Source organism: Podarcis vaucheri, assembly GCF_965113315.1.
Source record: "Podarcis vaucheri genome assembly, chromosome: 3".
Lineage (NCBI taxonomy): Eukaryota > Metazoa > Chordata > Lepidosauria > Squamata > Lacertidae > Podarcis > Podarcis vaucheri.
The window spans coordinates 44723961-44736355 of record NC_138761.1 but is presented as its reverse complement, the minus strand read 5'-3'; the positions used below and the strand labels follow the sequence as shown (position 1 = coordinate 44736355).

General features: G+C 41.1%; 1 protein-coding gene across 9 annotated transcripts in view; it reads right to left on the bottom strand.

Moving 5' to 3' along the window:
• SMYD3 (SET and MYND domain containing 3) overlaps positions 1-12395 on the bottom strand; it is a 375419-nt gene that overhangs the window by 77104 nt on the left and 285920 nt on the right. For all 9 annotated transcript variants that reach the window (XR_014217444.1, XR_014217445.1, XR_014217446.1 and 6 more), the window contains one exon: positions 8001-8111. Coding sequence is in view for 4 of the 9 variants with exons in the window: in XM_082215086.1 (XP_082071212.1) it covers positions 8001-8111 (111 nt within the window). In the remaining 5 variants the exon portion in view is untranslated. The remainder of the gene's footprint in view (positions 1-8000; positions 8112-12395) is intronic.

The following is a 12395-nucleotide window of genomic DNA, read 5'->3' as shown; positions in this document are numbered from 1 at the left end:
TTTTGGCTGCTACATGAGACAAGGGAGAATTTGTGCTTCTTTGAGACACTAATTTTGTGGAAATAGCTGATGCTATCTGATGTAGATTCGTATGCATTTATTCCCTTGCAAGGCTGTAGACAGAAAACAGAACAACAAAGCTAGAAAGTAATTGTGTGGTGGAATTGGCCCCAAATAGTTAACATTTTGTCCTTCTCCTGGCAGAGAAAAAAGTCTGCTTAAATTATCTACCAAAAGGTTTACGTTTCTTTCTAGGCTCCTGGCTTTGTGAGTAATGAGATTCTGTTCCTCTCAGATGACTACAAGGCTGGACTCTCAGGAGAGTGTTGTATTCCAATCCTGTTTCGGCAATTCAACATACTAAGCCTGCCAAATTGTCATGCCATATTAATGCCAGTTTCCCCTTCCAGTAGCCTCTGAATCTACATTTCTGGCAGACCTCTCAGAGTTCCCATTCATTTGTGTGAACTCTGCTTTATTTTCTGCGACCCCATGGCATCACAACCCACTCCAACATGTTCATAAATATTATGAACAGCTCCCTCAGAGAAAAAAGCCTTACAGCAACCTAGAGAGGTAAATAACCACTGGGGTCTCAGTCTCATTTGTCAAAGCCTGCTATTTGGTCTGCACTCGATGCTGACCAGGGTAAATCCTAGAAACCGGAAGCTGAAGGGGCAAGCTGGCCATTAAAACCAGAACTTAGACATGATTCCTGGGCTTTTAGTGACATTTCTGACTAAAATACAATATTGCATCTACCCTGAAATACATACAAGACAACGAGGCCTCTTGAAATTTAACAACAAAACCAGCTTGGCTGTCTGCAATGGCCAGTCTCAGAGATGAATCCATGTCATCGCAGATTTACTGCCCCTGTTGAGATACAACAGCTGCCCACTACCTGTAATTTCTAGAAAGGATTGAAGACATTTCTGTTTTGGTACGTTTTTACAGTTGGGTGTAAAGGTAGTGTAATGGGAATTGGGGTTACTCGTGCGTAAAGGATGCTGAAGCTCTAGGCAACGTTGTCTGGCTAAACCTTTCCCTGGCTGGACAGCCCTTTCTCCATGGCTGTGTCAGTCACTGGCAGAATCCGTCAGTGGGCGTTTCCTGAACTTCTTCCAACATAAAAATTCCTTGACGCCCAGTCTCCACCTAGCCTCCCTGCGCGGAAGCTTTCTGCGCAGAGTAGGCGTAGCCAGCGGAGATCCTGGACTCTCCCCGCTGGTCTCTGTGGAAGAGTCTCGGAGCCCTCTCTCCGAAGTCCTTCCCTAATCCCCTTCCTCCCCAGTGTCACGCTGATAACCTTCCCCAAAGGGAGTGTTCTCTCTTCCTTTACTGGTCCCTTCTCCTGCATGGTCGGGGAGCCTTACCTCTACTCTTGGCTCCGATGGCAGTTCCCTGAAAGGTAGGTTAGGGCGAGAGGCCTTTACTGGCCCAGGGTCATCCTGTGAGCTTCATGGCCAAGTGAGAATTTGAAGTCTCGTCTCCCAGTTCCTGGTCTGACATGCTAGCCTGGCTCTCAATCACAGCAGTGGCTCTCAATCAATCTCTGTCAGAGGGCCTAAGATGGTTGATGGTGGGGAATTGCTCCCTTAGCTACTTGGTTCCCAAACTGTTTCGGGCTTTGGACACCAGTACTAGCACCCTGAATTGAGATCAGTAGCTCACTGGCAGCCAGTGCAGAACTTTCAGGATGGTCCCATCAGACTTCCCCAGAAATTGTTAAAAACCATCAAATTTCAAGAAATATATGAATAAAGAAATAATATTATTGTAATTCTAAAACAATGGAATTCAACAAGACTTACTTGTGAGTAAACATGGTTTTTGCTCTAAATCTGTGATTCCCAACGTGGGGCACACGCCCCACAGGGGGGCAATTTGATTTTTAAGGGGAGCAATTCAAGAATGAGTTATTAACAGTGAGTGGCCTTTTAGGCTTCCTCCATGTGAATAGGAGGTCACTTTTATAATAATAATAATAATAATAATAATAATAATAATAATAATATGGCAAGGGGAGTGGGGGGCATCAGAATTTTAGAGATGCTTAGGTGGGGCATGGCCAAAAAAGTGTTGGGAACCACTGTTCTAAATCTTCAGTGCCTTGACCAGCTTCTGAGCAGTCCCTGTTTAAAATATTTGCCACTCATATAATGTAATCTTAACATTGCAAATTAATGCACGAATTCAAGGTAGATCAATGCTAGGGTTTCAGCTTATGAGCATGCACTTTTTTCTACATCATAAAATATTACCTGTAGCAATGTATGTACCAAACAATACCAGAAACCAAGGATACTACAGGAGCAAATGCTGGTTGCTAGCAAGTACAGAGCTTCTGTTAGTTCTTCAGTTTTGAATACAGAAGTAATAACCTGATATGGCTGATACTAAAGCTGATATCGGTGATACTAAAGCTGTAATCTATACATTTTCCACTAAAAAAGGCTCTCAAAGAAGACCATGTGCAGAATTTTGCAGTGCTCACAGGAGACTACCGTGCTTTATTAATTTTGCACTCGTGAACTAGACTGCCAGACGTTACAAAATGTGACAGGTCTTTTTTAAAAAAACACATATGAGTTTGTTGATATAGTGGCTCATTATCTCAAATAGGAATAGCAGATATTCAAGAGGTAGATTTCTAAATTGATGCTGATGACTTATACATTCTATGAAAGACGATACCATAATTTTCTCTGTGGAGGTAATGCTTGTAGAATGTAGGCATTTAATACTTACCTGAAGACAAAACAAAGTATTCCTTTGCCAGCTTAGCATTTGTAATTTTTTCCTAATGCTATTTGTAAGGTATGTTAGTAGTGAGAGTTCTAGGGGAAAATAAACCTCTTGTAGAATTTCTCTTCAGTTGCAGTGCTACAAAGGCAAAATATGGCAACCTACTATTTAACGTATGGGATTTTAGGAGGGGCACTGCTGGATGGACAAACTAATAATTACAAAAATATTTTGAAAACACTAGATTTAAGCTGAAATTTCTGCGCTGGTAAAATGTAAACCAAGTAAACAAAGAACTTATTCAAACACGTGGGAGTTGCTGTTAAATCTAGCATTTTAATTTTATGAGTGTTGCAATGGTGTTGGTTTTGCTTTAATTTTACTATAAAGGGATAACTGGTACAGAAATTCAGCAGCAATACTTTTTGGTAGGAGACATTCTTAAAATGATAAGCAAATATATGGAAATTTCAGGGGGAGACTGTTTCAGAAAAGAAGGTCTGTTCTCACCTCACCCTACTGGCATAGGTTCCTGTGACCAGAATAGGCCATTGTGTTTGGTGTAACTATGTGACAACTACCGCCACTGAAAGTGAGTGACTCATGGGGTCCTTTGGATATAGATGGCAACAGCCACCTTCTGTTTCATCAGGGAAAAGGGTGGGGTATAAATAAATACATAAAACAGCAGCAGCAGCATAGCTGTCCCATACAGGGATAAACCTGCAACCTTGGCATTATCAGCACCACACTCTAACCAACTGACCTATCCAGCTGAGTGGATATTCCACTATGCTGCATGCAGGGAGTTGGATGAGATGATTCTCAGGATCCCTTCCAATTCTACAATTCTATGAACAGCAGGCCCCAAGCAACAATTTGGGGCAAGTGGCACAGACTGAAGTACATTCCCTATAATCTGGACCATTCTGCATGTTTTCAAACATCCCTATACACCCATGAGAACTGTGCAGTGCTTATTGGATCACACCACTTGCTTTCATCGGTAATTGTAAGAATGAACAGATCATCCTTTCTCCTGTCCATGCTAGCTTCATTTATCTCCATTCATAACTCTGTTCCCTCCCATTTCCACATACATTAACTGCCACCTTTTCCAGGGTCCCACACTCTGCAGAGTATAGGGCAGCTGCTGCTGCTGCTTCCTTCCTTCAGAAGCACAGGCTGCACACCTTTCCTGTCTTCCCATCAGACCAAGGAAGCCCTGCTCATCGTGGGGGAAAGCAGACAATGCAGCTTACAATTCCCCACCGGTTCCTTATCCTCCCTCGCTCTGCATCCTGCCCTTTCCATGACTCCTTGTGAGGTGAAGAGACTAGAAACTTGCAGCTTCTTGTCAGCCCATCCTTACCCATCTGGGCTATTTCTTAGCTGGACTAGTTGGGGGAGCAGTCAGTGGGACAGGGGTGCTTACCTGATCTCCCATCGCTGGCAATGCCATGACTTATTGAGAGGCAAAGGGACAAGACAGTAGTTATGTTGGATTCTTGGAGGTTTTTACACAGAGGCTGGATGGCTACCTGTCCTGGATGCTTTAGCTGAGATTCCGGCATTGCAGGGGGCTGGACCAGATGACTCATGGGTCCCTCCCAACTCTTAAGATTCTATGTTGCCATGACACAAATGTACTGCCACAGCTAATTTGATGTTCCTGCTGGGGCATTTGCACTACACCGCCTGAGCCCCTCACCGTCTTAGTAAGCTCTAGTGTCACCAGTGATGGGACACTGGGTAAGCACTACTGTCTCATCACCTCCTTGCTAGTCTCCACTGAAGGAGTGTCTCCAACTCCATCGTTCTGTCCGGACATAGAGGTCCAGCACTGAGGGCCTTCTGGTGGTTCCCTCACTGCAAGAAGCCAAGTTACAGGGAACAAGGCAGAGGGCCTTCTTGGTAGTGGCACCCGCTCTGTGGAATGCCCTCCCACCAGATGTCAAAGAGAAAAATAACTACCAAACTTTTAGAAGACATCTGAAGGCAGCCCTGTTTAGGGAAGCTTTTAATGTTTAATAGGTTATTGCATTTTAGTGTTTTGTTGGAAGCTGCCCAGAGTGGCTGGGGAAACCCAGCCAGATGGGCGGGGTATAAATAAATTATTATTGTTGTTCTTGTTGTTGTTGTTGTTAACAAATAGCTGGTCTTGCGTCTTCTCCCTATATCTGCTAATGAGATTTGAAAATCCACATGAAACTCTAAACTTTCATTAGATCCTACTAGATTTTCAGACACAGCATTAATGTCATGTGAAAGCTCATATAAAACTTGGATATTATCAGAGAAGGAACCATCATGAAAATTGAATAAAGTGCTGTCTGAATGCAACCCTAGTGGGATTTGCTAAGTGAGCATGCTTCAGATTGTGCTACAAACACAGCTATAGCTAAATAAGCTATGGTGCTCTCAGGTTAATCACTTTGCGCAAATAATTATACCTTATCAAACAATACTGTACTTTAACATAGATTGCTTGCACAAAACTCCTCCAAAATATGCCTTGGATAGTAATTACATGTGAAACAAATAAAAAAGCACTAATCATCTTTTGATAATTATCAGAAAACAGCTGTGATAGGAAATTGGTTTCAAACTGATTTTTCAATAGCCACAAGTGTGCACTCATAAAATTATTCAGCACAAGGACTGGCCAGGAGCCAGTGAAGGACGAAAATAAATCTGATATCACTGTAAAGAAGAGAGTTCAGGCCCAACATATTGCATACTGAGAGAATAACTGACAGCTTTATGAAATCCATGGCCTATGGAGTAACAGTTTGTAAAAAAGAAATCACTGTAATTGTATCAATACAGCTCAGTAGTTGCACACAGAGGGAAAAACAGAGATGAACACAAGGGAGTTAGGTCTGACCACAGATTTTAAAAGCCAGAAAAAAACTGTAAAGGGATTCTGCCTGGTGAAAAAAAATATATAGGTTATAGCGTTTTTCCAGGAATTCCTGTATGCTGTCAATATTCTTTGGTTGAGTAAATTCATGTTATAGGAATAAATTCATAGAGATAATAGGGGTTGCCTTTAAGGACAGATTACTCTGGGTGCTCTGGGTGGGGCTGCCCTTGAAGCTAGTTTAAAAGCTTGCAGTGGGTGCAGAACGCAGTGGCCAGGCTGTCGAGTGGAGAACACTTGCACTGACAGGTCTACACTGGCTGCCAGTTTGCTACCAAGTGGCATTTAAGGTCTTGTTATTAATATATAAAGCCCCAAACAACTTGAGGTCAGGTTATCAGAAGGAACATCTTCTCCCATGTAGACCTGCTAGGTCACTAAGACCTTTTGAGGATGCCCTATTAATTGTGCCACAAGCTGCCGCTTTATCTTGCAACAATGCAGCCACAGGCCTCCTCAGTGGTGATGCCAACATTATGGAATGTCTTCCCCTCTGCTATATGACAAACACCAACAGTGCCATGGTTTTGCCAATGGTGGATGCACAGACATTTCTTGACCAATGAGGTATATTTCTATTGCCTCTGGATTATGCTGCCGATGTTTCAATATTCTATTTTACTGTGCTATTCTACCAAGAAGCATATGGCTGTTGGGTTGCGGGATTCTTTTTTTACAGTTGTATACAGCCTTGACATTTTGCCTTGAAATGAAAAGCAGTCTAGGAATGATTTAAAAATTTAAAAAAACAGTTACCAAATGAAAAACAGAAGAACTTCAGATTAGAACTCGTCTGAAGGGCTCCACTAATGACAGTACTGGGCATGTGGCCCTTAATTTTCTCTTGATAAAGAAGCATTACCAAAGCCTGCAAGATAGCTTGCAAGGGTATTTATTACTAGACAAATTAAATTTCCTTCTGTAAAAAGAGAGAGAGAGAGAGAAGAAAAGCAATGAAAGTGGAACCGTAAGCCTATGCAGAAGAGTCTATAGGAAGAATTAGAGCACTGTTTACTTTTCATTAGCGGAAAATATACCTTGTGACAAGCCTTAATGAGTGTAATGTAACTCCAAGGGCTGGGGTTCCAAATATGTGGATTTCTTTTCTTTTCCTTTTTTAAAATGCTTTTTATTAGATTTTTTATTGGTTATTCATATACATATTGTCCTTTCTTTTCTTTTTTTACATATACTGTGTACATATATACCAGACAATATCCGTATTTCTTCACAAGTGACTTCCCACCACCTCATTGCGACTGCTTTGCTTTGCAGTCTCATTCTTTGGGTTTTTGGCTAGTTCTTTCTCATTTATATTTATCTCTTTTCTAATTTGCTCCATTTTATTCTCTCTAATTTTCTTCTGGATGGCATTTTGTTGGGTAGAGAAGCCTCGCATAAAAGCCTTGCTTGCATCCCAAATCACCCTGATGTCCGTTTCCTGGTTTGTGTTTATTTTAAAAAATATCTTTTAAAGTCTTGTGCTTTTTAAAATATTTTTTCATCATTCAAGAATTTTTCCTTCATTCTCCATCTCCATCTTGTTCTCCTGCTGTTTCTTAATTCTAGAGTAACTGGGTTATGGTCTGAAATTAATCTTGGTTGTACTTCTGTGGTTTTTTCTTTGTTTTTTCAATATTAAATTATTTGACAACCATATTCTATTTATTCTCCCTGCTGATTGTTTTGCTTCTGAGTAGTGCATGGATTACTTCTCATTCGGGTGTTTAAGTCTCCAAACATCGTTTAAATTCAGATTCTCTACCAGTTGAAAGAGGTCTGTCTTTTTATTATTTCTCTCTCACTCTATCTAGTTCTAATGAGTTTACACTATTGAATTCGACTAGTAGTGCTATATTTTCATTACTACAATCCAATAATCTTTCCTCCAGTAATTTGTAAAATTCTACCTTTCTTTCAATTTGGGGTGTAGATTCCTATTACAATTATTTTCTCTCTTTCACATATTATTAGCACTACTATAATTCTGCCTTCTTTATCCTTAAATAATAATTTTGGATCTAACTTTGGATTAGCATAAATTACAAATCCTCTTTTTTTGGATATGTTGGACGAAATAAAAATCTGTTCATTTCTTTATTTCATAAAGGTGATAAGAAACGCCAGCCCCTAAAAGTCAGCAGAAGAGTCCACCCATAGTCTCATCCTTTGACCTGATAGTTATTTATTGCTATTCTTTCATTCACATGGGTATTTTTTCAGAATAAAAGCAGATACAAGGACAAAGGCCATTTGCAGTTAGACCCCGAGGGCACCATCAGAAAGACATTAAACTGTGTATCTATTGTGCTGGGCTCAAACAACTTACCTTGCTTTGTGAATGGCACATAGGGCAGTCACATTCAAAACAATATTGGCGCTTCAGGTGCTGCTGACGATCAGGAGTAGGCATCATTGTTTCAATATAGCTGATGGTGAGCTGCAGACAACAAAGCAGGGGAAATTCTGTGGTAATTTGACAAAATACGGCATATTATCCGCTGCTAAAATAGGAGGGATCCTAAGTTTAAAGTATCATGCAATCATATATGAATGACAACAGACACATCCATGAATGACAACCTAACCAACCACACAGGATCAGTTGTGAGAATAAAATGGGAGGAATCCCACTGTTCCTCACCCTGCCCATAGAAGAAATGTTTGATGCAAATATCACGGATGAGCTCCATTAGGCTCTTACACTGGCTCTGGCACATGGAAGAGGTACAGAGCTTTTACTTCTGCTTTCAAATAAACCCCAGTTTAGTGTTATGCCTGAACCTTAAACTCTGACTTGAAAAAAGCCAATTTGGTAGACCTGATGTTGGTTTGTTTCAATAGGCCATAGCTAAGACTAACCATAGGGAACGCAGGTGGCGCTGTGGTCTAAACCACTGAGCTTCTTGGGCTTGCCGATCAGAAGGTCAGCGGTTCGAATCCCCATGACGGGGTGAGCTCCCGATGCTCTGTCCCAGCTCCTGCCAACCTAGCAGTTTGAAAGCACGCCAAAAAAAAGAAAAAGTGCAAGTACAGTGGTACCTCGGGTTACAGACGCTTCAGGTTACGGACGCTTCAGGTTACAAACTCCACTAACCCAGATATAGTACCTCGGGCTAAGAACTTTGCTTCAGGATGAGAACAGAAATTGCATGGCGGCAGCACGGCAGCAGCTAAAGGGGTACCTCAGGTTAAGAACAGTTTCAGGTTAAGAATGGACCTCCAGAACGAATTAAGTTCTTAACCCGAGGTACCACTGTAGATAAATAGGTACCGCTCCGGCAGGAAGGTAAACGGCATTTCCGTGCGCTGCTCTGGTTTCGCCAGAAGCGGCTTAGTCATGCTGGCCACATGACCCGGAAAAACTGTCTGCGGACAAACGCCGGCTCCCTCAGCCTGTTAAGTGAGATGAGTGCCGCAACCCCAGAGTCGTCTGCGACTGGACTTAACTGTCAGGGGTCCTTTACTTTTTTTAAAGACTAACCACAGGTTGTCTGAGTTTGGATATACAGTGGACCCTCGGGTTACGTGACCTTCGGGTAACGTAACTTTCGGGTTGGAAACATGGCAAACCCAGAAGTGTATTTTACCTGGTTTCGCCACACACGCATGCGCAGAAGCGCTCTATCACGCCGCATGTGTGTGCAGAAGCGGCGCCTCTACTTGCAAATTTTTCCGGGTATGTACGGACCCCTGGAACGAATTACATTCATATCCAGAGGGTCCACTGTAATGCAAAACTGGGGTTAATTAACAAGAGAAGCAAAAGTTTCTGAGAGGGGGAGAGTATAAGGCTGGGTCTCATTCAAATGATAACCTAGTTTATCATTACATTCACAAAATGCTCCTTTACAAAGCTATTGTACTACCAACTTTACTGTACGCTTGTGAAACATGGACCACTTATAAACGCCTAAAAAGACTCCATCAACTGTGTCTGAAAAATTTAACACATCACTTGGGAAAATAGGCGAACTAATGCCAGTGTACTGGAAGAAGCAAAGATCACCAGTGTCAAAGCAATGATTCTTCCAACATCAACTTAGTTGGACAGGTCATGTTGTTTGGGTGCCTGGTTATCATCTTCCAAAGCAACTACTCTATTCCCAACTTAAGAATGGAAAGCGAAATACCAGTGACCCAACAAAAGAGGTTTAAAGATGCTCTCAAGGCAAATGTTAAAAAATAGTATAAGCACTGATAACTGGGACACACTGGCCTGCGAGCGCTCCAACTGGAGAACAGCCTTTACCAAAGGTGTGGTGGACTTTGAAGAAGCAGAAACTCAGGGCAAAAAGGAGATATGAGCTAAGAGGAAGGCACATTTGGCAAACCCTCATCAGGATCAACTCCTGCCCAGAAACCTACTGTATGTTCCCACTATGGAAGGACATGTGGATCCAGAATTGTACTCCACAATCACTTATAGACTCACTATTAAGACCATTTGTCTTCCATGAAAATGGTCTTAACAGTGAGTCCGTGACTCTTACTCAGCTACGAGTGATGGCCAAAGAAGAAGAAAAGAAAGAAGTCTTCTGAATAGCAGCCACAGATTCTGCAGCCATAGATTCAAGGATGCTTAACAATTCCTTAACTGCTGTGAAGTGGGCGCACTGTGCTTCATTCATCATTTTTATTCTTACTCAAAGCTTATTTTGGTGGGATTCTAACATGTACAAGTTATTTTTTGGTAGCGATCAAAAGCATAAGAGGGATCCAATTATATTTTTGATGGTGTGGACATTAATGTGTTCAGGAAGCTGTATCATCCATAAAACATATTGGGATTCCTTAATACATTATTAATTTGTAAAGTATTATTCACTGTGTTACCAAAAAGGGACTATCTATTCATAGAAAATACTGTTCTCCCAGTCCCAGCTGCAGGTTTTATTTAAAAAAAAAAAACCAGCATTTTTTCTTGTTAGTGGAGGGTTAATCAAAGGTGGTTGGATGGCGAACTTACTCTGCAAGACTGTCTGTTCTGATAACTGAAGAAGAGTATTCATTTAAAGATATGAAATGTGACAAGCATTGGCTAATAGGCTTTAATTCAGTGCAGATAGGTTTGAAATACCTGCGCCTGGTGCTCTAGTTATTATATGAATACTATATGCTGAACATGAAGATTTATAGAGTGCATGGAATTAGATAGCCACCCCAAGGGAGCAGCAGAATTGGTTTGAGCAGAGCCAAGGCTGAATGGCAATTCAAATGTAAGTGAAAGATTGAGATTGCTTAACTCAGAGTTACGGAATCTTTAGAACAGGAGCCAACTAAATATTTGATTTCTTTTAAATGTAGCAAGAAGTTGAATTTATTCATGAATGAGTCACAATGGTCTGCAGGCAGGCCATTAGGGCTTTCTGCTTTTTGTTCCCAACTTTGTATTTCCCCTTTCTCTCTCTCTTTCCAAACAGATAAAGAGTTAAAACATTTGGAGCCTGACATGGCAGAAAAATGAAAACTGGAGTTCCCACTCTAACAAGGTTGAGGTGTTAAAATTGCTTCTGAGTGACTAGGATCACATTTGAGACTCAAGTAGCCTTGTAATTAGAAGCAGACAGGCTGTCAAATAACTACAGCTGTTCTATAGTGGTTTCAGTCTTCCTTATATTAAACCCAGTTATATATGGGCCAGAAAGTGGTCCTATTGCTTCATCACAGAACAAGAATGTTAAGCTTGTCTTCTTATCCTTGCTGATTCTGCCTTTAGCAGTACTGTACTGCTGTGACTTCCAGGAGATTACCTTTAACTAACTGTGTGATTGTAGTCATGTCTACTCAAGAGTTCAATGGGACTTATTCTCAGGTAAGCGGATAAAGGATTGCAGACTAAGAGGGCTGCATTGGATGGAACCACAGGAGAAAATAACTCAAAAAAAGGTCAAACTGCTTGTGACCTTGACCACAGAGATTTGGGTAATTTTGCCTAGTCATTAAAGTCGATGGCATCTTCCAAAGACTGGATTTAGAGACTCTTAGCAAGTTTATAGATAAGGACAGAAAGGCAGAGTGTCATTGAGAAGTTTGATTTCATGGACAATCTGCATGTGCCTTGGGACTATATGTCTAATTTGTATGTGTAATCTGTGTAATGTGTGATTGTCCTTCAGAATACAGGGCATTTAGCTGACTCCCTTTTTGAAAGGACTCTCCCTTCCCAATCCATGCCTAAGGCCCCACTGAACCTAGCTGTGAATTTTCATAATTTTAAAGAGTAATAGTCCTATCCTATGCTTAAAAATCCTGTGTTCAATCTGTGCTAGTTTAATTTGGGCCCCATTGGAATTAATGTGAAAGGTTAATTCTGACTAAGTAGTGTCCCACTGATTTTAGTGGGAGCTATGTGCAGCTAATTTAGTCTGGCTCCAAGCTCATATGTTTGAGTATTTTTACTGTAACCTTAACACCAATGCTATTTATTCTTGTATCACTACTACTGAGTGAGATGTTTAATGTACAACAACAACCAACAGCGGAGTTGGACTTTTGTTGGAATAAACAATTAAAATTGTGACTCAGATAAAAGGAGCTCCCCATAAACTTTGCTGAGATCCAGCATTAGACAGAAAGCCCAAGAGATGAAGTCTGTGAACTCAACACCATATTATATTCAGGTAGGTTGGTTCAGATATCTGAAGAAGTGTGCATGCACACAAAAGCTTATACCCAGAACAATCTTAGTTGGTCTCTAAGGTGCTACTGGACAATTTTTTAA